Source organism: Carcharhinus amblyrhynchos, chromosome 19 (assembly GCF_965287045.1).
Source record: "Carcharhinus amblyrhynchos chromosome 19, sCarAmb.v2.hapA, whole genome shotgun sequence".
Taxonomy (NCBI): domain Eukaryota; kingdom Metazoa; phylum Chordata; class Chondrichthyes; order Carcharhiniformes; family Carcharhinidae; genus Carcharhinus; species Carcharhinus amblyrhynchos.
In genome coordinates, this window is record NC_137342.1 from 52,973,745 (window position 1) to 53,000,159 (window position 26,415).

General features: G+C 42.7%; 1 protein-coding gene across 1 annotated transcript in view; it reads left to right on the forward strand.

Annotated features, from left to right (window-relative positions):
- Positions 1-12,977: 12,977 nt before the first annotated feature.
- The window catches only part of LOC145355535 (semaphorin-3E-like), a 280,261-nt gene continuing 266,823 nt past the window's right edge, over positions 12,978-26,415 (forward strand). The window contains exon 1 of the mRNA XM_080207783.1: positions 12,978-13,092. Coding sequence (XP_080063909.1) covers positions 12,978-13,092 — 115 coding nt within the window. The remainder of the gene's footprint in view (positions 13,093-26,415) is intronic.

Genomic DNA, 26,415 nt, shown 5'->3' on the forward strand with positions numbered 1-26,415 from the left:
TCTGGCTGAAGAAATTCCTCCTCATCTCTGTTTTAAAGGATCGTCCCTTTAGCCTGAGGTTCTAGTTTATTCTACTGGTGGAAAAATGTTTCCACTAGTCCACTCTATCCAGTACCCTGTAAGTTTCAATAAGGTCCCTCCTCATCCTTCTAAACTCCAATGGGTACAGACCCAGAGTCCTCAAACGTTCCTCATACGACAAGCTCTTCATTCCAGGGATCATTCTTGTGAATCTCCTCTGGACCCTTTCCAAGACCAGTACATCCTTCCTTAGATATGGGCCCCAAAACTGCTCACAATCCTCCAAATGGGTTCTGACCAGAGCCTTACACAGCCTCAGAAGTACATCAGAATGGTTACGGCGCAGGTCAGGTCTGTGCCTATGAAAAGGAAAGACAAGATACAGGAACCATGGATGACCAGGGAAATTGTGAGTTTCATAGAACATAGAACATTACAGCGCAGGCCCTTCGGCCCTCGATGTTGTGCCGACCATATGTTTATCCAATGAGCATTTAAATGCCCTTAATGTTGGCGAATCCACTACTGTTACAGGCAGGGCATTCCACGCCCTTACTACTCTCTGAGTAAAGAAAAGAAATGCATACATGAGGTCTAGGCAACTAAAAAGAGATAAAGAATTCAGGAAAAAGAGCTCAATCAGGGAATTAGGAGGGCAAAAAAGGGTCACAAAATGTCCTTGGCAGGCAAGATTAAGGAGAATTCCGAGACATTTTACAGATAAATTAGGAACAAGGGGATAACTAGAGTAAAAATTGGTCCACTTGAGCACAAAGGAGGGAAATTATGTGTGGACCCAAAGGAAGTGGCTGAGATCCTAAACATGCCATATGCATTCCCAACACATCACTTCCTGCGTGCAGGACATGGCAGTATATACATGAACACACATTCTACAATAACAATATAAACCTCTCCATACCCTATCAGCTCCTCTTGCTGACTGTCTTTAACCTGTGTCTTCTTCCGTTAGTGCAAATAGTTTCTCTCTATTTACTCTTTGTAGATCCTTCATAATTTGAAGAATTTGATGGGGGTGGCACAGTGGCACAGTGGTGAGCACTGCTGCCTCACAGCATCAGGGACCTGGGTTTGATTCCCAGCTTGGGTCACTGTTTGTGTGGAGTTTGCACATTCTCCCCATGTCTGTGTGGGTTTCCTCCAGGTACTTCGGTTTTCTTCCACATTCTGAAAGATGTGCTGATTAGGTGCATTGACCCAAACAGGTGCCAGACTATGGTGACTAGGGGAATTTCACAGTAATTTCATTACAATATTAATGTAAGCCTTACTTGTGACTAATAAATAAACTTAAATTTTGAATATTTTATTCATATCCTTTACCTTATCTGCTCTAAGGAGAATAATCCATTTCTCTACTCACAACATAACCGAAAATGCCTTTGTCAAAGAATGGCTGGGTGATTAACAGTGAGGCTGAATGTCTTGGGCTACAGGATGATATTGGTGAGGCACAGCTGGAATACTGTGTCCAGTTCTGGTCATCACAGTGTAGGAAGGATCTGATTGCACTGGAAGGGGTGCAGAGGAGATTCACCAGGACGCTGCCTGGGATGGAACATTTAAGTTATGGAGAGAGGTTGGATTGGCTTGGGTAGTTTTGTTGGAGCAGAGAAAACTGAGGGGTGACCTGATCGAGGTTACAAGATTATGAGAGACACGGACAGCGTGGATCAGGAGCAGCTGTTCCCTTTAGTTGAAGGGTCAGTCACAAGGGGACACAGGTTCAAGGTGAGAGGCAGGTTTATGAGGGATATGAAGAAAAAGCTTTTCACCCAAAGGGTGGTGAGGGTCTGGAATGTGCTGCCTGGGAGGATGGATGATTCTGTCCTCCCCAAAACCTTGATATCCTCCCCATAGTGTGATATCCAAGGGGCCAATGTAGATATTAGTTATTTTTTATATTACTATCAGTCCATAATTTGCCTTTTAACAACTTGTTTCAATGTTTTCTTGTCCAACAGTTTAACTTCAATTGATAATTCTCTTCACAGGATCAGACAATCCCGACAGAGACAAAATTCCAGTGAGTATTAAATACCAGAAAGGTTTCTGTGAGTGCAGCTGTTCCCAAGGCTGAAGATCCTGAAACATTTTAACACCTTTTCATCACTCAATTCTTGGACAGAATGAGTCAGTCTGGTGCTTCTTTCTACATCAGATTTATAACTTGGATATTCTCGTGATCAGAGTTAAATGAAGTATTTAAGCTGTAATCTGAACAGATCTCTGGACAGATTTGAGATCTCAGATTTGTACTCTCTGATTTAACAATGTAACCCAGGATTCTGGTTGCTGCTGTACTGTGGCCAGACAGAATGAGTGTTGACTGAAGCACAGAGTATGGAAGGAGGTCATTCTGGCTAACGTCACTCTGCTGGATGTTTGAAAGAACTATCCAATAACCCCACTTGTCAACTTTTCCATTGGTTTGATGTTATTTTTCCTTTTCGGCTACATATCCAATTTCCTTTGGAAAGTCACTCATGAATCTTTTTGCCTCACCCTATCAGGTTTGAATTTTATTAGTGTCCAATATCATTGAGCCTCCGTCCTTAACGATTACACATTAAATTCAACGTTCAGCATTGAGTTGAATGTTCCTCCATCTTTAGAATGTGTCATATCTCACAGTATTTGCATTCAGATCTCTGATTACAACAATATTTGTGATGGACTGGAGATTAAACAGCCTTTCTGATTCACTGAATATTTGATCTGTGTTTCCTCATATACTTCATTGTCCAAACATTCGCTAATAGATTCTGAATAAAACCATCTCAGCAGCTGCCTTGCCGTTGAAAAGTACAAACGGTCACAGCCAGCTAATGTTAAAACGAGAGAGTTCATTGCATTTTTGTGTTAGTATGTCACTTTTCCCTTCAGACTTGTTCTGGTCTGTAAGTAAAGTAATTTGCATAAGGTAAAATAAATAAATATCTTCGGAGATTCAAAACTGAAGTTCAGATTTAGCCCATGTGTTTAATATCACTTTGCTCAATAACTAATTAGACTCAGTGAGAGTTAGAAAGTTGGAGGGTCAGGTTTGGCCTGAAAGAAGTCACCTTGACCTTAAATAAACGCTGACTGAATGGATAAGGAATCATAAGTTCCTAAACTGATGTTACTGCTCCAAAAAGTAATTATAAGACACAGTGAAAAGAAACGGCATGTTCATGAATCAACAAAAACTCTTTCAGACAAGATCCTATATGCAACACAGAACTAGACCAGTGAGAAAGAAAAGACAAAGAATTGTTTTATCTATATGGGGGGGGCACAGTGGTTCGCACTGCTGCCTCACAGCACCAGGGATGTTGGTTCGGTTCTGGCCTTGGGTGACTGTGATGTTTATCCTCATTTCCAGGTTCATCTACAAATGAAAATGAGCAGATGAAAACTCACAATTGGGGATGAAAAAATAATAAGATTAAAATAAAAACTACAACATAAATGTGATTTAGGACAGGTGGTGGAGATATTATGTGGTGGGATTATACACTGGGGAGGCAATGGCCCAGTGATATTATTGCTAAACTATTAATCCAGAAACTCAGCTAACGTTCTGGGGACTGGGGTTTGAATCTCACCATGACAGATGATGACTTAATCTCAGATTAAGAATCTATTGAAGATCAGTAAACCAATGCTGACTGTCAGTTCACTAACGTCCTTCAGGGAAGGAAATCTGCCGTCCTTACCCAGCCTGGCCTACAAGTGACTCCAGACCCATAACAATCTGTTTGACTCTCAACTGCTCTCGAGCTACTAGCGATGAGCAATAAATAATGGCCAGCCAGCGACGCCCATGTCTAAAGCACAAATAAATCTACTGAGAGAGGTTGAAAATTAATACTAATGAACAGAAAAATCACAAACTGGGCAGAGGTTTTTGCTCCAATCCTGGTCTACACGGTGATGGGAGGAGTGATTTTAAGGGGCAAAGTTAATAATGAGAGTGTACACCATTTCAATCTGAATATCCCTATCAGCAACTCCGCACACATAGAGAAAATATGTTTCATACAATCACTAATCTACAACGAGGTGTCATAACCGAGCAAAATTAATATTGTCCTTTCCTCTTTTTATGAACAATGGTCCCTGTGCCCCACTGCACAAGAGGGCGGTAGAAAGAGGGAAATTTGACCCATGAAAATCCTTGTTTTCAGATATCTGAACCATTTATCTGAAATGTGTAACAGAGATTCTAAAATTTCTGAGATCCACAATTAAACTAAGATGTGAGGCAGTGATTGGTGGGATTCCTGTGTGTGTGATGTGTTGTATTCCATTTCTGCTGCTTAATGCTTTAAAATAAATCTCCCCAAACCTGTCTGAAAATAATACCCATCTACTGACCCAGCATCTACAACATTCTGATCTAAATATCCCTGTCAGTAACTCCACTCACACAGAGAAAATAAGTTTCACACAATCATTAATCTGTAACAAGGTGTCATAATGGGAACTCCCTGTGTATCATTCAGAGAGCAGACTGTTAGAATGGTTCCCCTCCCCCGGGGCCAATAATACGAATAATTGCAAACATTTTCCAACACCGGTAGCGTTAGGCACAGTCACAACTAAACAGACTGTGACCTTCCACCTCACCTGCAATTATAACCAGGTTCCAGTATGATTTAAATTGGGTAACATTGAGTAGTAGCTCATTAATGTTCAGTGAACAAGGACAATATAGTTGTTCCAGGTGCCCTGCCCTGCCCTGTGTGTGTGCCCCTGTCAGAGTCCTGTGTCTGCACTGCCACCTCTTTGCCCTTTTACAATTAGTCAAGGCGTTTGTTTTCTTAAGTATGGTCACTTACAGCCCCCAGTAATTGTTGACAATAAAATAAATCATCCGTCATCCTCCTTGACAAGATGTTCTGGTTTATGTTTTTTGCAGAAAATGATCTTTTATAATGTTTTACAATTCCATTTTTTGAGTGTACATGACATTACAGTTATACTAATACTCCTGAAATATAATCCAGACACCCAATTGCAATCTGAGTTAAACTTGCTAAAACCTACCGTCTGTTATGATAACTAATTCAAGTGCTGTGAAGCCCACATTGCATTAGCTATGCCCACAAGCCCTTCAGGGAAAAACCATTGGAAGGGTCAATTAAGCGTAACCAGGCAGAGGCAGGCAAAGAATGGCTTTGTTGTAAAAGTGAGACATTGCAAACACATGCTGCTATTTTGTGAGACTGCTCTGCAATAAAGCACAAGGACCCACCCCCCGAGTTATCAACAGATTGACATTATAAACCTGAAAGATCAGCAATGGGAGCATGAGGGGGGAAAATGGGGAAAAAGATCACTGAAAGATAAATATAGTGCAGCTACTGATTGTTTTTACTTCTTCACTTCTTCCGTTTATTCTTGAAGTTTCTTTCTCCAGTTCTTCTCCATATGTCTTCATTTCTGTGCATATCTCTGTTTATTCCTCCACTTTCTCCATATATTTTGTATACTTTCTTCCCTACAAAATATCATTGTTCCTTTTCTTACATCCAATTAAACCCAGGATTCATGTCCACATTGGGGTCTCTATCCTTCCTGCCAGAGGTAACTGCCCTGTTTAATGTGTAGCTCCCAGCTACTGTAGTAATGACACCTGCTCTGTGCATTTTCTGAGTTCTGTATAGAAAGTAAAGACATGTCTGCCAATTTCCAGGGCCCCTTTTGGGGAGGATTAATGGCAAACATCAACTCAATATATCACTGGCAGTCAAACCTTCCAATTGGAGTATACCTTTACGCTAATTCATTCAGATGATCCACATTGAAAAATATTCCGGCATTTAAAAACTCCATAAACAGGGATTATCAGAAAACAGTTGCTAGAATTCAGGAGAATTGAGAATTACAATTAGCTAAAGCTGATTATAAATTGCATCTTCAATTTCTAAACATATCACAGATAATTCAGCACATTTCCACATTTTGTGTTGCGGTTCCTAAACCTGCATTGCCCCATTGGTAAAGATGCTGGGTGTTAGAAGTTAGCAATAAAAATACTTTCTAATCGCAGGTTGTATTTGTCGGGTGAGTGACTGTTGAATCATTAGTTACTGAGCTAATATTTACTCTGGAGTTTGTAAGTCGTGGAAGCTAAAGGCTTTGATCATTAACTTTGTCTTTTAGATCCACAGTGCAATCCTCAAATCGATTATTTGACTGTATCAGTCTCAATGGACACAAACGCACTCTGACGACATTGTTTTAAAGCAATATTGTAAAGCAAACAGGAACAGACCTTCCAAATCAATCCAATATTGTCAGGACGCTTGATAAAAAGCAAATTACTGTGGATGCTGGAATCTGAAACTAAAAGAGAAAATGCTGGAAAATCTCAGCAGGTCTGGCAGCATCTGGCAGCAAATAGAGAAAAGAGCTGACGTTCTGAGTCCAGATGAACCTGACAGCTTTGACAAAGGTTTATCTGGACTCGAAACGACAGCTCTTTTCTCTCATTACAGATGCTGCCAAACTTGCTGAGATTTTCCAGCGTTTCTCTTTTGATTTCATCACAATGCGACTGAATAATCTGATTCAATGATGTTTAAATTTGAACTGTCCATTAAAATTACAGTATATAATTCTTCAGGAAAAAGTGTTTTAAAATGTTTCCAATTAGAATTTTATAAATCCTGACACATTTATACAAAGCACACATTGAATTTAAAGTCTAATGATGACCGTGGCCAGTATTTTATGACAATGCTCGGGCGAGCCTCGTAAAATCTAGCCCAAGGCCAGTAGGGGATTCTGTTCTGTGAGCCTCGCCCATCCCAGTTCCAGCGTGGCTGTAACGGTAAAATTCCAGTTTGTGAAACCATTGTCGATTGTTGTAAAAATCTATCTGGTTCACTCATGTCCTTTAGGCGAAGAAATCTGCCTGGTCTGGACTGTGCTTGTATGTGAGGAGGATTTACACCCAGTATTGAATTCTGGCTGATGTGATGAGTAGAATGTCTTCTTTAAAAAGACCCAAGGGTGGTTTGTGACCCGTAACAATGTGAAAGTGCCTCCCATACACATACTGCTGGATAATTCTTCATCCAATATACCATTGATGAGGCTTTGTTTTCAACCCATGAGTAACATCTTTTAGCCCCTGAGAGGGTTCGTGAGACCTACTGGTCTTTCATCTCACACCCATCTGCAGGACACCTCATCAACGTCATAAGGAGGCATCACAGGTTAACACCAATTTCTGAGATGGATTGAAATGTCCTAAAAAGCTCAAAGAATATAACAGTTATTTTATTCTGTTACTAGCTTCTCACTGGGGAATCTTCCAAAACTAACACTGCGTAGGCAACAGGGCCAAAAACATTAACAAATTTGGTACAAAATGTCTGTAGTAATTTACCATTCCAAAAAATGACTTGAATGCAGAAGTGTTTCTGGGGGCCAGTGCCCCTTTATCATTAACACTCCTGCCTCACAGCGCCAGGGACCCAGGTTCGATTCCTGGCTTGGGTGACTCTGTGTAGAGACTGCACATTATCCTCGTGTCTGCGTGGGTTTCCTCTGGGTGCTCTGGTTTCCTCCCACAGTCTGAAAGACATGCTGGTTGGGTGCATTGGCCAGGCTAAATTCTTCCTCAGTGTACCTGAACAGGTGCCAGAGTGTGGCAACTAGGAGATCTTCACAATAACTTCATTGCAGTGTTAATGTAAGCCTACCTATGACACTAATAAATACACTGTAATCTTTTGACCTTGTCTTCCATAGAATCAGACAGTGCTTCAGAGGCCCTTCGGCCCATTGAATCTGCACTGACACATTAGAAACACCTGAACACCCAACTCGTCCTATTTACTAGCTCTTGGTCCATAGCCCTGAAAGTTATGATGGGCCAAGTGCTCATCCAGACACTTTTTAAAGGATGTGAGGCAACCCGCCTCCACCCCTCTCCCAGGCAGCACATTCCAGACCATCACCACCTCCTGGGTAAAAAGGTTTTTCCTCACTTCTCCCCAAACCTCCTGCTCCTCACCTTGAAGCTATGTCCCCCCAAAAATTGACCCTTCAAATGAGGGGAACAGTTAAGAACATAAGAACATAAGAAATTGGAGCAGGAGTAGGCCATCTAGCCCTTTGAGCCTGCCCCGCCATTCAATAAGATCATGGCTGATCTGAAGTGGATCATTTCCACTTTCCCGCTTTCTCCCCTAACCCTTAATTCTCCTGTCTATCAGAAACCTATCTACCCGTGACTTAAATATATTCAGCGAGGTAACAGTTGCTCCTCATCCACTCTGCCCACGTCTCTCATAATCTTGTACACCTCGATCAGATTGCCCCTCAGTCTGCGCCAGAGAAAATAACCCAAGCCTATTCAACCTCTCTTCATAACTTAAATATTATATCCCAGGCGCTATCCCAGTGAATCTCCTCTACATTTTGATAGGCAAGGGGATTAAGGGTTATGGGGAGAAAGCGGGAAAGGGGAACTGAACCACTTCAGATCAGCCATGATCTCATTGAATGGCAGGGCAGACTCGAGGGGCTAGATGGCCTACTCCTGCTCCTATTTCTTATGTTATGTTCTTATGTATACCCCCTCCAATACAATCACACCCTTCCTATATACAATGTGGCAGCCAGAACTGCACACAGTACTCTAGCTGTGGCCTCATCAAAGTTCTGTATAACTCCAACATAGCTTCCCTGCTTTTGCAATCTATGCCTCAATTGATAAAGGCAATATGCCTTTTTTCACCACCCTACAAATATGTCCTTCCATCTTCAGAGATGTGTGGGCAAACACGCCAAGGTTCCTTTGTTCCAAGAACTCCCTAGTGTCCTGACATTCATTGGATACTTCTTTGTTAAATTATTCCCCCAAAGTGTATCAGCTCATACTTTCGAGGTTAAACTCCATCTGCCACGTATCTGCTGATGTGACCATTCCATCTATATGTTCTTATAGTTTAAGACACTCAGTCTCACAATTAACCAGGCAGCCAATCTATGTGTCATCCACAAACTTACTAATCCTTCCCCACACATAATCATCAATGTCATTTATATAAATAACAAATAATAGGGGTGAAACACAGATCCAGTTTAGTGACTGGAGATCACACAGATTTAGTGATCTCCAGTCACCAAAGCAGCTTTCTGCCATCACCCTCTGTCTCCTACAACTGAGGCAATTTTGAATCATTTTATCAAATTCCCCTGTGTCCTATGTGAATTTACCTTCTTTACAAGTCTCCCATGTGGGGCCTTGTCAAAGGCTTTGCTGAAATTCATATAAACTACATGGACTGCACTACCCTCGTCTCCACAGCTGGTCACCTCCTCAAAAAATTCAATCAAATTTGTTAGACATGACCTCCCGCTGACGAAACTCCAGTCGTCTGGCACCTCCCCTGAGGCCAGAACTCTCCATTCACCTGACGAAGGGACTAACCCGAAAGCTAGTGAGTTAACTGTCAAATAAATTGGTTGGACTAAAACCTGGTGTTGTCAGACTTTTTACTGTGTTTACCCCAGTCCAACGCCGGCACATCCACATCATGACCTCCCCTGTAGCCAGAGAGGAATTGAAAATTTGGCTCAGAGCCTCTGTAATCTCCTCCCTTGCCTCCCACACCAATTGAGGACACAATGTATCCAAGCCTGGATATTCCTTGTATATATCCACAGAACGGCAAGTTAGTAACCTCAGTGACTTGAAAAGTACATTCCCGCCTCTTGTGGTGACCTCCAGCCTTTGAATTCCCTTTAGCACATTGTCTAACTTAGCTAGGTGACCAGTTACCAAAACATCATCCAGGTATACTACAACACGAGGCAGTCCTTGTAACAAACTCTCCAATGCCCTCTGGAAAATAGTGAATTTTGTGGTTGGTACAAACTCGATGGGCTGAGTGGCCTCTTTTTGTACGGTAGGATTCTATGGTTCTGTAGACACGCCGAAGGGTAGGCATGTATACTGGAACAAACCTTTGTGTGTGTTTATTGTAACATAACCTCAGGAAGCATTGTCTAATTTAAGTTGCTGATATGTGTGGCTCATATCCAGCTTTGTATAAGATTGATCTCCAGCCTGCTTTGCAACAGGTCTTTAACCTTCTGGATTGGATATTTATCTAAGTGGGCAGTGTGGTTAGCTGTGAATTTGTAGTCTCTATAAATGTGGATGGTCTCGTCAGGCTTTATCATGAGGAACTGCAGGTTTCTCTCCATCCTGACTTGGACATATATCCATCGTTCCTTCACTGTCATTGGGTCAAAATCCTGGAACTCCCTCCCAAACAGCGTTGTGGGCGTACCTGCACCACTTACACTGCAGCAGTTCAAGAAGACAGTTCACTATCGCTTTCTCAAGGGCTAAGGTATCTGCCTCAACCATCGCACTTGGCAGTGCATTCCAGGCCATCACCACCCTCTGTGTAAAAAAATCTTCCCTCACACATCTCCACTCAACCTTTCCCGCCTACATTGAACTTTTGTCTCCTTGTAATTGTCACTTCTGTCCTGGGAAAAGGCTTCCAAATGTTCACCTTATCGGTGCCCCTTATAATTTTATAAACTTCGATCAGGTCACACCTCAGCCTTCGTCTTTCCAGGGAGAACAATCCCAGTTTATTCAATCTCTCCTCAAAGCCAATACCCTCCATACCAGGCAACATCCTAGTAAATCTTTTCTGTACTCCCACCAAAGCCACCATATCCTTCTGGTAGTGTGGCAACCAGAATTGGACACAATATTCCAAAACCAATTTTTTACATGGTTGTAACATAATTTGCCAACTTTTATACTCAATGTCCCAGTTGATGAAGGCAAGCATGCCATATGCTTTCTTCACCATCTTTTCCAACTGTACTGCCACTTTTAAGGATCTGTGGACCTGTACTCCCAGGTCTCTCTGTGTGTCTAAGCTCCTGATGTTTCTGCCATTTAATTTATAGCTCCCACTTGAATTGGATCTACCAAAACGCATCACCTCGCATTTGTCTTGATTAAATTCCATCTGCCATTTCTCCACCCAATTTTCCAGCTTATCTATATCCTGCTGTAATCATCACGAGCCGCAACTCTGTCAATCTTAGTATCACCGGCAAACTTGTTCATCAGGCCAGTTATACTTTCTTCTAAGTCATTTACAAACAGCAGAGATCCCAGCACTGATCCCTGTGGAATGCCACTAGTTACAGAACTCCATTCAGAAAAACACCCTTCCACCACTACCTTCTGTCTTCTGTGGCCTAGCCAGTTCTGAATCCATCTCGCTCGTTCACCCTTGATCCTGTGTGATTTAACCTTTTGTACCAATCTTCCATGAGGGACTTTGTCAAATGCTTTACTAAAGCCTATGTAGACAACACCTTTTCCTCGGCAATCATTTTAGATTTAAGGTGAGAAGAAAGAGATACAAAAGGTCCAGAGGGGCAATTGTTTGACTCAGAGAGTGGTGAGTTTCTGGAATGAGCTCCCAGAGGCAGTAGTAGAGATGGGTACAATTTTGTTTTTTAAAATGTGTTTAGACAGTTAGATGGGTATGGTGGGTATAGAGGGATATGGGCCAAATGTGGGCAATTGACACTAGCTTGGTAGTAAAAACTTGGCAGCATGGACTAGTTTGGCCAAAGGGCCTGTTTCCATGCTGTAAACCTCTATGAATCTATGACTCTAATAGTTTTTGTATTGTTCTGACAGAGATCAGATGTCAATGAACATTTTCCAGTGACGTGGTTAGTACAGTATCACATAGAGCTTCTACCATCAGCTACCACATGGCCAAGACCTAAGCATCACCAGTAATGCAGGAGACAAGACAAATGTTAAAGTACAAGGCGCTGACACCCACACTTTACACTCTGGTGAAAACTCAACTGAATCCCACCTCCTAGCTCACCTGAACCCAGAGAAAATCCTCTGTGATTCCACTTTTATTCTGAGTATTGTAGATTTCTGCACACCTTCTGCATCCCACCAGATCTGAATTCCAACAGTTCATCGTGTCAGTTTATTGCAAATTTGCAATATATTTCTGTGATCAGCCCACAGTCACAGAAGGCATCCAACAACAGCTGGGACAGACTGAGAACCAGCACTGATTAAAATGTTCACCTTCTGCACAATAAGGAATTCCACAAAACTGCTTGGGATAATGAAAGGGAAGCAAAGGGTTTTTTTGCTATGGTTCTGGCAAACAAATTCTCAGTGGGTTGGGAACTAAACAATACAGATCAATAAGAGAGAGCAGAATTTTATTCAGACCTGGTGTTTACAGTGTGCTGTATAATTAGATGAATTTTCTTCCAAGTATATGGTCAAAAATTGAAAAACTTATGAGTAGATTCCATCCCCTGGGGAAAAAGTTATATTGGAAATAATTAAAAACAGATTGGATATTCAAAGTAAGTTCTCTTTAAAGATGCAATGAAGAGCTCAAACTAATCTTTCTTTTATATTCATTGACCCATAAATGTATCTTGGCGTTCTTCCACGTAACACCAGGGGGCTTGGATCTGGAGGAGAATGGGGAGGATCAGTGAACGGCACGTGGACTGCAGTGATTTCTGAGGAGTTAAACTTCATCCTTTACTTATAACTTCAATATGCTGCAGAGCTGACTCGAACACTAAACCCCACTGCCTGAAACCACAGAGAAAAAGCTCTTGCTTCTAATTAGGAGGGGTGAAAGGTGAATTAAACCTCACCACTTGGCAGGGCTAAGTCCTGGAAAGTAGAAAGATTTGGGAAAACACCAGGGAGGAGCTATGAAGCTTGTGGAAGAGCCTGAAAAGAGGATTAAAATAAAAGAGACTGGTCATTGCTAGCTGGAGGATAGAGTGTCATTCAAGCAGCTCAGGAGAAAGGGTGTGTGTGTGAGAGAGAGAGAATAAAACTGGACTTCATTTTCAAAAGGAAGAAGTGAGAGACAGAGTCTTTAAGCAGCATGTCACTCACTGGCACTGCTGTTGCCACAGTGGTGCTCCTATTTGTCCTGATTTTACAGTATTCCAGCTGTTCTGGGGATCCCAGTCATCCAAGGCTGCGTCTATCACATAAAGGTAAGTGCACATGTACTATCAGCACCTGAGGTCAGCTCAGTTAATATAGGAAAATAACTAATATTCTTACATTCTGACAAGCTTGTTACTTTATTTTGCCTCTCAGTAATTGTTTTAAGATCCTGACAAAACACTTTAATTGAAGAATCGCAATGGATTTTGTGAAGATTGCAACAAGTGAAAAAGCAGTGCATCAAATTTCACCAATGACAGTTATTTAATCTAATGAGTGAAAGGGAATTTAATCTTTGTTTTAAACAGCTACTTGAATGTTTTGAAAACATTTTATGGAGGTAATAGAATCAACTTTCTGTGAATCAGCACAGCTCCTGTTTGACAACAAGAACTAATCGGTTAATCCATTGAAACTATTAATCATTAATCCATTGAATGTGTTCCAGCTGTTTAAATGGTTATTTTCTTTGAATTTGTCTCCTGCCACAGTTTATTGATGAATGGACTCACTCCAATAGGGTGCCTCTTACTTGCTCAGAGAATCCCTTCACTTTGTAGATATTTGTATTATTTAATATCATTGCAAAATAATCTTTCATTTTTATTAACACAATGATGAAACACGGCAATATTGAGTTCAGTTAATGACTGAAATGTTATTTTAGACAAATAATAATTTTAACTTGGGATTATTCAGAAGATCTAAAACAACATAAAATTCCCAGGTAGGTGATTTTCTGCAGTGATGTTTGTTACCTGTTTTTCCCTGAGAATTTTCTACCCTCCCCTTTTTCATGTGTGTACACTTCTGAGATAAAAAGTGGTTCATTCTGCGCTGATGGAGTAGATAACATCATGTGTGATTGGCCCACACAGCATTGGATGTGCAGTATTGATCTCTCTATTCACAGCCAATGTTCTGTCTGTTCCTCATTGTGTGGAAGGTACAGGTTTCTTTCAAGCATTGTGGGGGTGTTGGCCGAAACTGCAGATCGAAGCCCTGATCTCTCAGCTGGAGTTTTAATGTTTGCACTTTTACAGAATGGGGAATTCTGCAATCTGACATGTACCCTCTCAAGTTCTTGTAGCCCTGTGGGGGGCATATTACCATTTGGGTAGAAAGCTGGAGAAATGACTAAGAAACTCCAGCAGGAGGGACCAGCATGAGGGCAGGACCTTATTTAAATACAACTGGCAAACTTCCTGCCTAAACAGGTCCTGGGACAACTCAGTGAACTCTTGCCAACAGATTGTTCTGTAAAGATTGGTGATAGTGGGACAGGGGATTTCTAAGCAGACAATGACCCAGATTATCTTTGTCAAGTTCTCCTGCTCCTAGACATACTTTTGTTCTAACTTTATGGGACTTAGCTTGTCCAATTGTTTGTACTGAGTGGAATGTTCACCGTGAGCACCAGAATAGCTTGCAGATCTGATCAATAGGAACTGCATTTCATTCTGTTCCAGAGGCAGATACTCCAGTTAAACCAGTAGCTGGGAGATAGCCACTCCCATTCCCAGATAGTCGGAATTTCCACTTATATCTTTAAACATGTGGGAGTTCAGTGTATTATCTGTTTACAACGGATTCCTTCTTTAACAGAAACTAATTAAAACATCAAAGATACAAAACAAATCTATTCCTTACAAATGTACTTCCAGTCCTGAGATGTTTCTACTTTTAGGGATTGATGGAGATTCAGTCTAGGGAAGGACGTGGCTTCTCCCCAGAATTAACTGAATCTTGTTCATGTTGTCTTGGAAATAGAAACACGCTGGCAATAGGTTTCCAAGATTGGTCGACTGCTTGTTTTCTTAGTGTTGATGCTGGGCTACGTGCTGAATTATTTACCAATATTTTTCTTTTCGATGCAGATTAAGCTGCTGTGTAAAGTCAGTGTTTTCTGATTGCATTTCAGAATTGCATCATTTTTTTTTCTTATTTATATCTCCTCTTTACAAATAATTTCCTCTGCGTTTGTCCCAAAGTTCAGGGAAGAATGATGCCAACTGGGAGCGAAAGAAAATCAAACCCACAGAAAACACATATTGATAATCAATGCGCTCATTAATCTATCTACTTAATCCCTTGAGAACTCGATTGTTTGCTATCCTGGAAAAATGTTAGTTCTGCGATACAAAAACCTGACATCCAAAATGGCAATGGCCAGGACCATCATGAGTTGGGTTAAGTTTGGCAATCCAAAGACTGTTATAATCTTGAATGAGTTCTCTCTCAGTTGCTCAATGTAAGGAATGGTATACTGTACTCTTTCAATGTGACTTAAAATAAAATACTGCGTGGTATCAAAAAATACAGAAGAAACTTAAATGTAAATCCTATCATTAAAACATTTTTACTTCCAAAAGTCTTCAAAGAGGTCAACAATATCACCATCATTTTTTTTGTTCATATCCGGTTAGTCTTGGAAGTACAGACGTTGCAGCAAGAGTTTAGGGAATTATTTAAATATCTTTACTATTATTTTAAATCACCCAATCGTATGAATAAATAATACAGCGAGTTTCAAGCTCCACATGTGGCCCATCAGCAAAGCCCCTTCCACCAATCCCATCATCATCGTCACTCTTCAACCTTTCCTCACAAATATCTCACGTCCAATCACAGCCGATGTGGTGATTTCATACTGGACTCCATAGCCAATCTCATGCTGAGGTGTGGGGTGGGGGGGGTCCTTGTCTATTGATTGGAGAACCAGTGAGAGACCAACACAATTCGGGATTCAAAAAAAATGGGCAGCGTAGACAAGTTGGGCAGAAGGACCTGTTTCCATGCTGTAAACCTCTGTGACTCTATGAATGCCGCACCCCTAAGGAGACTTGTTGAACCACTAGTAAAACAGGCAATGGTTTGGCCAATGGTGGCCCAGGCTGGAAGTCTGACTGACTGAGAGAGACTGGCCAATTAGAAGCTGGCAGCTTTTGTGCCGAGTGGCACCATTGGACAGGCCGTGGATTTTCCTGGAAGGACAGACACTGGGATCTCAGGATCATGGCGAGACTCAGGCTACAGGACAGTGCCTTTGATTGAGGGGCCCGCTCCCTGGGGTAGCAAACTGGCCCCAGGGTAGCAGCTGTTGGTTATGCTCCATGGCAGTGGACACACCTACAGCTGGGTTAATACCAGTGGCACTGGGGTGAGACCATCAGGTGGTCATTAATTGGTCAGTTCAGGGCCTCAGTTGGTGTTGGGGCAGGAAAGTGGACCATGGATTTTCGCCCAGAACTTCATTCTGCCGGAGATGGAGAGGTTACAGGGGTCAGGTATTCCAATAAATTCAATCCTCTTCCAACTCCAAAGCTTGCCGCCAGAGACAGCAGGAGACTCTACACTCTACACTCGCTCCCCGTGCCATGCTGTTTCTTCTGACTTGAGAGAATTGTGTCACAGGGAAGGCACATTCTTTCCCAGCGTCCGTTCTCTTTCAAATTATTCTCCTCATTTTTCTTGGCCCATTTTTCACCAGCTTCAGAAACAGAAACAGAAACAGAACATTACAGCACAGTACAGGCCCTTCGGCCCTCGGTGCTGTGCTGAGCTCTGTCCAAACCCAAGATCAAACTATCCCAATCCCTAGAAACCCCAGGAAAATAAACAACTTTCACCTCATTGTCTGCCTTTCCCAGTTCTTGCTCTGTGTCTGATCTCCTTGTTAAAGTTCCCAATATATAGAATCTTTGGACCATTGTATTACTACAGTGCAGAACGAGGCCATTCGGCCCATTGGAACTTGTTGCCGGGGAGGTAGTGGAAGCAGATATGGTAGTGACAAGTACATGAATAGGATGGGAATAGAGGCATATGGTCCCCAGAAGGGTCGGGGGTTTTAGTTAAGTCAGGCAGCATGGTTGGTGCAGGCTTGGAGGGCCGAAGGGCCTGTTCCTGTGCTGTCATTTTCTTTGTTCTTTGAGCCTGCACTGCCTTGGCTTACCCAGGCCCACACTGATTCAGCTTGTTCCCCCAGTCTCCCAAACCCCAAACACTTAATGCAAACCCACCTAACCTGCACATCTTTAGATAAACAATGTTACAGCTGCAATATGGGTGCCCATTGCTGCTATCTGCAGATTTGTTATTTGAAGCTGTCAACAGATCTACCCGTTTCACGCCAGTAGCTGTAGTGAGGCAGGATCATGAGTCTTGAGGGAAGATCAAGTGCGGTGTGTCTTGCTCCTGTATCATCACAGGCTGTTGGAGCTGACGGAAAGTTAATCAGATTGTGCCGAGTTCATATCTGCTTCCAGTGCAGGTCCGGAGAATGACATAGTGTAAATCACAGGTGACTGCATCGAGGCGAATGTATGACAGATCATTACTCTGTTTAGAAACATAGGAGTAGGCCATTCGGCCCTTCGAGCCTGCACCACCATTCAACATGATCATGGCTGATTATCCATTTCCAGTTTCCGACTCCCACTTTCTCTCCATATCTCTTGATCCCTTTACCCACAGGGCCACGTCCATCTCCCTCTCGAACATTTCTAATGAACCGCCCCCAACAGCTTTCTGTGGGAGAGAATTCCACAGGTTCCCAACTCTCTGAGTGAAGAAGTTCTTCCTCATCTCAATCCTGATTGGTTTACCCTTTATTCTCAGACTGTGATCCCCTAGTTCTGGATTTTCCCAAGTCTCTGCTGTAACTTACTGAAATTATTCTTACAAACAATGACTTCACATTGTAACCAAGTGTGTAAGTAGTTGTAAAACGCGCTGAATGAACCTGACGGACAGTAAATTGTAAATCAGCTGCAATCAGTTTAGTTTGTTTGCTGCAGGAAAAGAAACATACTCACAAATAAAATCAAATCATTTTCAGAAATTTAAATGCCTTTCTCAAATCTACAAATACAGAAGGATCACAATTTGTCAATCCCAATTACAATCAGCAGCTCCTGATGACATCTCTCAGTTTGTGGTCTGACCACCAGATGGAGTTTTGTACAGCGACAGAATCGAGCTTCTCCCCGAGCTATTGGTGTCTGCACAAGCAGATCCACACTGTGAAAACACATCCAGAGTCACTCACTGAGATCCAGACACCTGTCCCAAGTTAATTTTTAACAAGATTTATCCGATATCCCTTTGATCTGCTGTCTCAGTTCATCTCACAGCAGCATTCTATATTCATTCATCAATGTAAACCATTTCATGTCTATTTTTAGATTCTCTCTGTAATCTCCCGTCAGGGCTGGACAGCTCCATTTTAGCTGATCTTTACCAATTGCCCTGTGGGGGCGATCAGTCCTGACACTCTCCTCTAAACAATGGCCCGGTAGATTGGTTGGAAACCCACTCTCTGCTGCAGGAATAGGTTGGGGTAATTTCAGCATACAGACTCTTGTTAATATTCTGCTTTCTGCCTGGAATACAAAGGGAATGCTTGCTGATCTTGGAATGCTGGGTGGTATTTGATTGATGTGAAGGAGATATCCCTTTTTAATCTGGTTATTTCCCAAGAGACCATTCTGAAAAATGAGGAATTGGCTCCCTGAGATTTGCACCTGAATTTTATTGTCCCACCCACCATGGAAATCGGAGCGGGTGAGGGGCGGACAATAGAAATTCCATTGGTTTCAGGTGGAATTTTCCAGTCTCGAGTCGAGCACGGCTGTAATATCCCACCTATAGTCTCAGACATTGGGGTAATTTGTGAGTTTGTGCAATAGCTCAACATGGGTGATGGGAAATCAATATCCCATTTCCTACAAGCTTCTGACTTTCATTTCCATGGGAGCCAATGAAAACAGAAATGGGGAGAGATATAAGATGTTTTTCTGCCTCACTGCCATCTTTTTTGAATACAGGAGTTGGGAAATCATGTTGCATCCTTGGTTAGGCCGCATTTGGACTATTGCGTGCAGTTCAGGTCACCACACTATCAGAAGGGTTTGGAAGCTTTGGAGAGAGTGCAAAGAAGGTTCACCAGGATGTTGCCTGATTCTGAGGGTGTTGACTATGAGGAGATGGTGAATAAACTAAGATTGTTTTTGCTGGAAAGACAGAGGCTGAGGGGAGACCTGATAGGGGTCTCCAGAATTATGAAATGCATAGACAGGGTGAATAGTCAGAGGCTTTTTTTCCCAGGGTGGAAGTGTCAATTACAAGGAGACACAGGATCAAGATGAGAGGGAGAAAGTTTAAGGGAGATGTGTGGGGGAAATTTTTCACCCAGAGAGTGGTTGGTGCCTGGAACGTGTGCCAGAGGAGGTGGTGGAAGCAGGTACACTAGCAACATTTAAGAGGTATTGGGATGGATACATGAATAGGGAGGGAACAGAGGGATACGGACTGAGTAAGGACAGGAGATTTTTTTTTAGTTTAGTTAGAGCATTATACGCACAGGCCTGGAGAGCTGAAGGGCCTATTTCTGGTCTTTTCTTTTCAAAACACAAACTCAATGGCCATGATTTTACTGGCTTGCTCACCCATCGTTGGGTGAAATGAGCTGGTAAAATCACACGACAGCCAAGAAATCAGTTTCACACCTAATTTGTCAGTATATGTAATGTTATCGGACCAGGCTTTCCAGTGCAGTCAGCCTCTTGCCCATTTCCAGCAGATCTCTCTCCCTCCATTGGGCCTCTGCTGCTGGAATTGCGCACGTGCAGCCACAGAGGTTTTTACATGCGCAATAGCTCCCTCTACTTGTTGATCAGACTGGCTGGCGAATCAAGTTCTATCCACTGACTCGAGTAGCTAGAAACAGTCGAGCCCATTTTTTCCAGCACTAAGTGCGCAAGATTTGGAATAAAAACTCACCGAGAAAACTGATCTCCAACTCTTTCATTTTCACACCACTGGACACTAGAATTTTTCTCATAAAACTCTGCCCAATATCTGCTCCTTTTGCAATTTCCATTTAACTTATAAACCTTTTCACTTAAAATCTGATTATTATTTTGTTACATCTTTAAATAAAGGTAAAGCCACCACAGTCCCAGATGATCATTGCTGCTTTCCCCTTTGAGGCTCGTAGAGTCAGAGAGGTTTACAGCATGGAACAGGCCCTTCGGCCCAACTTGTCCAGGGCCTTAATATCCCGAGTCATTCAGGGTTCCCTACTTCCGCCAGCCTTGCCTTTTACTCTAAGGGGAATGTGTTTATCCTGAACCCTGGTTAACACACTTTTGGAATCCTCCCACTTACCAGAACTCCCTTTGCCTTCCCACACACTCCTCCAATTAATTTTTGAAAGTTCCTGCCTGATACCATCAAAACTGGTCTTGCTCCAATTTAGAATTTTAACTTTTGGGAGACCTATCATTCTCCATAGCTATCTTAAAACTAATTGAATTATGGTCACTGGTCCCAAAGTGACCTCTCACTAACGCTTCTGTCACCTGCCCTTCCTTATTTCCCAAGAGGAGGTCAGGTTTTGCCCCCTCTCTAGTCGGGTCATCCACATACTGAATGAGAAATTCCTCCTGAATACACTCAACAAATTTCTCTCCATCCAATCCTCTAATATTATGGCTGTCCCAGTCAATGTTGGGAAAGTTTAAATCTCCGACTATTACCACCCTATTTTTCTTGGAGCTATCTATAAACACCTTACATATTTGCTCTTCAATTTCCCACTGAATATTTGGGGGCCTATAATACAACCCTATCAAAGTGATTTCCCTCTTATTTCTCAGTTCTATCCATATAGACTCAGTGGCCGAACCCTGGGATATATCCCCTCTCAGTACGGCCGTGATGTTTTCCCTAATCAAAAGTGCAACTCCCCCTCCTCTCTTACCTCCTGTTCTATCTTTCCTGTAGCATCTGTACTCTGGAACATGGAGCTGCCAGTCCTGTCTTTCCCTTAGCCATGTTTCAGTAATTGCTATAATATCCCAGCCCCATGTACCCATCCGTGCCCTGAGTTCATCTGCCTTTGCCCATCAGGTCTCTTGCATTGAAATAAATGCAGTTTAATCTGGATTTCCCTTGCTCTCTATCTTGCTTTTGCCTGATCTGTCTGGTACTGGGATTACTGACACTAGCTTTACAAATTAGTGTGCTGTCTTTGACTTTTGTACTGTTTCAAGCTTCTCTTCTGTCTCCCGACTGTTTTGGATTCCACTTTCCTGCCAGACTAGTTTAAACCCTCTCAAGTGGTTCTAGCAAATCTCCCTGCCAGGATGTTAGTCCCCCTCCAGGTCAGGTGTAACCCATCTCTCTTGAACGGGTCAGACTTTCCCCAGAAAAGATCCCAATGATCCAAAAATTGAAAGCCCCCTGTACCAGCTCTCAAGCCACGCATTCATTTGCCTAATCTTCCTATTTCTACTCTCAGCACGTGGAACCAGTAGTAGTCCTGAAATTACTACCTTCGAGGTCCTGCACTTTAGCTTTCTGCCTAACTCTCTATATTCACACTTCAGGACCTCATCCCTTTTCCTATCTCTGTCGTTGGTACCAATATTACAACGACCTCTGGCTGCTCACCTTCCCCTTTAAGAATGCCCTGCAACCACTCAGAGATGTTCTTGACCCTGGGGAGGAGCTGACTATTGATGATTTAATCTGAGGGTCAGCACACCCCAGGCAAGGGGCAAGGTTGAGAAAGCAGAGTTTTCATGAATAACTTGAATAAAATTCTTATATCTTTGAGGTCAGTTAATGATGGTATTAACTTTTGATCTTTGTTCAGATGGAAGGAGCTTTCAGGCCAAACTCTAAACGTCCCTGGTCTAAAGGCCAGGTGGAGAAGTGTTACACCATTTCCAATATTTTTTTCTGCTACAGTAAATTACAATCCAAACCAGATTAAAATCCCTTTTCAGCAGTAAGCGTATTCTGAGGTGGCTGCATCTTGTTCTCTAGCTTTCAGGGTGAGTCTTGGCCCCATGAATCAGTGAATATGATATTTCCTGCAGAATGGGTACACAGAGCAGTTTTGGAATTATTGGATTAACCTTTTATTAACCTGTCTGGGCACTCGAAAGGGCAATGCTTTCATAGATCGATCAAAAGGATGGAATACTATGGAGATCAGATAAAATTCCACAATACCTTTGGGGATCCTTCAATACTCGTCAAACACAATCAAAAGAAGCTGGTTCAACGTCACCACTCTCTGAATTGTGCCACACTAACTAATTATTTCAGTCGGTGAATACAGTGGACTTTATACCACTACAGATCAGCTTTAATTGTTGATGAGCAAGTTTTTTCTTCTACACTCCCACAAATATCCCCTGTGGAAAAATATTTTAAATTCTTTTTTTGTATTTGGAATTTGGAGATTTGGTGAAAGACAGATCAGACATCATCTCAATGGCTGCTCTACAAAATGTTGGCAAAACAATGATTCAAATTTAACTTGTTCTGTAACGTGTCCTTTCTCACCAAGAAATTTTTAAAGGAGCTTATACAGCATCGAATCACAGACAACTGAGACTTACGAAGAATAGTTTACTCTATAGTTCAGCAGTGACTCCTTCCTGCACTCCCAGCAATCACTCCCACACTCTAACACATGACCACTTGGTCTCCACCAAACATTTTTCCTGATCTCGCAAACTATTGAAAAGTGTTCTCATCACCATCCACTAGGTACACGGTACATACTCTTGAAACTTGGCCAACATTGTCTATCTGACACGCTGCAGGAAAGGATGTCCCGAAGCATGGTACATTGGGGAAACCATGCAGACGCTACGACAACGGATGAATGAACATCACTCGACAATCACCAGGCAAGGCTGTTCCCTTCCTGTTGGGGAATATTTCAGCGGTCACGGGCATTCAGCCTCTGACTTTCGGGTAGCCGTTCTCCAAGGCGGCCTTCACGACACACGACAGCACAGAGTCGCTGAGCAGAGACTGATAGCCAAGTTCCGCACACATGAGGACGGCCTCAACAGGGATCTTGGGTTCATGTTGCACTATCTATAACCCCCATAAATTGTGTGGACTTATAAAATCTCACTAACTTTCCTGTCTGGAAACAATACACAGCTTTTTAACCTGTGCTCAATGCTCTCCCCACTCACATTGTCTGCACCTTTAAGACTTGATTAGCTGTAAAGACTCGCATTCCAATCATTATTCATGTAAGTTGAGTCTGCGCCCTGTTTGTGATCAGAACTCCCACCCACCTGACAAAGGAACAGCCAGTTCCGAAAGCTGGTGGTGTTCGCTACAAATAAACCTGTTGGATTTTAACTTGATGTTGTGAGACTTCTTACTGTGTTTATCCTAGTCCAATGCTGACATCTCCACATCGTGTCTGTCACAGAATTCAGAGCTCAGAACAGTCATTCACCATCCAACAGGAGAGGTCCCTCCAACTCCTTCTCAGTATTGGTTTCTATTCATTTGTATTTTCATTGAAGATTCTGTTCGGGTAAACTTATGTCCTTTTCATCTTCGTAATCCAACATTTGACAATTTGGAGAATTGTGCCTTCAAATGAAGCAGAATTTTACCAGTATTTTATTTAAGTGGTCACAAAGTTTAGTTGATTTGATTTATTATTTTCACATGCATTAACGCACAGTGAAAAATATTGTTTCTTGTGCGTTATACAGACAAAACATACCAATCATAGAGAAGGAAATGAGAGAGTGCAGAATGTAGTGTTACAGTCAGTGCCAGGATGTAGAGAAAGATCAGCTTAATGCGAGATAGGTCCATTCAAAAGTCTGACAGCAGCAGGGAAGAAGCTGTTCTTGAGTCGATTGGTACGTGACCTCAGACTTTTGCATCTTTTTCCTGAAGGAAGAATGTGGAAGAGAGAATGTCCGGGGTGTGTGAGGTCCTTAATTATGCTGGCTGCTTTGTTGAGTAGGTGAGAAGTGTGAACAGAATTGATAGATGGGAAGCTGGTTTGCGTGATGGATTGAGCTACATTCACAGTCTTTTGTAGTTCTTTGCGGTCTTGAGCAGAACAGGAGCCCGTACCAATCTGTGATACAACCAGAAAGAATGTGTTCTATGATGGATCTGTAAAAGTTGGTGAGAGTCGTAGCTGACATGCCAAATTTCCAAATTTGCCATGACTTCAGAATGGGAATTGTGTGTGATAGATAGCAAGTGGAGGATTGATGTTAAATGTGACAGGCAGCTCTTTAAGTCAGTCAGTAAAATCTACTTTTAAGTTGACACTTGAACAGGGTAGCATTGAGGTTTCCAAATCCCTGATGACCAGCACACAGGAGGTCAGGGGAAGCCCAGCGGTAAATATATCCAATTCTCTACCAGCCAGGGTGGGTGCAGATGATCGCTCAGGAAACTTTGGGCTTCATCTGGATTGAGATTCCAGTCTCAGTCTCCACAACCTCCAACACACCTGTCAGTCTCACCCTGTCACCAGATTGTCATAGCTGGGCAGTTCCTTCCACAGTAGCGGCTTTTAATGGGCTCTGAATATTAATCTCAGCCCGGTTAATCCTCTGTCAATCTTGGGCAAGTGTGTCCTCCACTTTGACGTGTTCCTGTCCGAGTGTTAAACTCCAGCTCCTTTAGGGCGGCGATGATGTAGTGGTATTATCGCTAGATTATTAATCCAGAAACTCAGCTGAAGATCCAGGGATCCGCATTCGAATCCCGCTGCGGCAGATGGTGGAATTTGAATTCAATAACAAAAAAATCTGGAATAAAAAATCTACTGATGGCCATGAAACCATTATCGATTGTCGGGAAAACCCATCTGGTTCACTAATATCCTTTGGGGAAAATTGGGCAGAGAAATGGCTGATGGAATTTAATCCAGATAAATGCGAAGTGATGCATTTCGGTAGAACTAATGTGAGGAGGAGCTATACAATAAATGGCAGAACCATCAGGAGTATAGATGCACAGAGGGACCTGAGTGTGCAAGTCCACAGATCCTTAATGGTGGCAATGCAGGTGGAGAGGGTGGTAAAGAAGGCATATGGCATGCATAGAGTATAAAAGTTGGCGTATGATGTTGCAGCTATATAGAACATTGGTTAGGCCACATTTGGAATATTGCATCCAGTTCTGGTCGCTGCTTTGGAGAGAGTACAGAAAAGGTTTACCAGGATGTTGCCTGGTATGGAGAGTCTTAGCTATGAGGAGAGATTGGGGAAACTGGAGTTGTTCTCCCTGGAAAGACGGACAATGAGGGATGACCTAATAGAGGTGTATAAAATTATGAAGGGCATAGATAGGGTGAACAGTGGGAAGCTTTTTCCTAGGTCAGAGGTGACAAACACAAGGGGTCACAGGTTCAAGGTGAGGGGGCGAGGTTTAACTCAGATATGTTATCTCAGATATCTTGAGGCATACAAGATGATCAGAGGGTTAGATAGGGTGGACAGTGAGAGCCTTTTTCCTCTGATGGTGATGGCTAACACGAGGGGACATAGCTTTAAATTAAGGGGTGGTAATTATAGGACGGATGTCAGAGGTAGGTTCTTTACTCAGAGGGTAGTAAGGGTGTGGAATGCCCTGCCTGCAGCAGTTGTGGACTCACCAACTTTAAGGGCGTTCGAATGGTCAGTGGATAGACATAACATAAGAACATAAGAACATAAGAAATAGGAGCAGGAGTAGGCCATCCAGCCCTTCGAGCCTGCCCCGCCATTCAATAAGATCATGGCTGATCTGTCGCTGCTCAGTTCCACATTCCCACCCTCTCCCCATAACCCTTAATCCCCTCTCCTATCAAAAACCCATCAACCCGCGTCTTAAAAATATTTAGCGAGGCAGCCTCCACCACTTCAACGGGCAGAGAATTCCAGAGATTCACCACCCTTTGAGTGAAGAAGTTCCTCCTCAACTCCGTTCTAAACTGCCCCCCTTTTATCTTGAGGCTGTGCCCCCTAGTCCTACTGTCTTTTTTGAGCGGGAAGAGTCTTTCCACCTCTATCCTATCCATCCCATTCATCATCTTATACGTCTCAATGAGATCTCCCCTCATTCTTCTAAACTCTAACGAGTACAAGCCCAGTTTATTCAGCCTCTCCTCATAGCTCAACCCCCTCAACTCCGGTATCAGTGTAGTAAACCTCCTCTGCACTCCCTCCAAGGCCAAAATATCTTTGCGCAGGTGCGGCGCCCAAAAATGCACACAGTACTCCAGTTGCAGCCTCACCAATGCCCTATACAGCTGCAGCAAGACCTCCCTACTTTTATATTCAATCCCCCTCGCTATGAAGGCCAGCATCCCATTCGCCTTCCTGACCAACTGTTGCACCTGCAAGCTGGGTTTTTGCGACTCATGCACAAGGACCCCGAGGTCCCTCTGCACCGTCGCCTGCTGCAGTTTTTCGCCCCGTAAGTAATAGTCCTTCCTACCATTCTTCCTACCAAAGTGGACCACCTCACACTTGCCAACATTAAATTCCATTTGCCATTTCCTGGCCCATTCGCCCAGCCTATCTAGATCC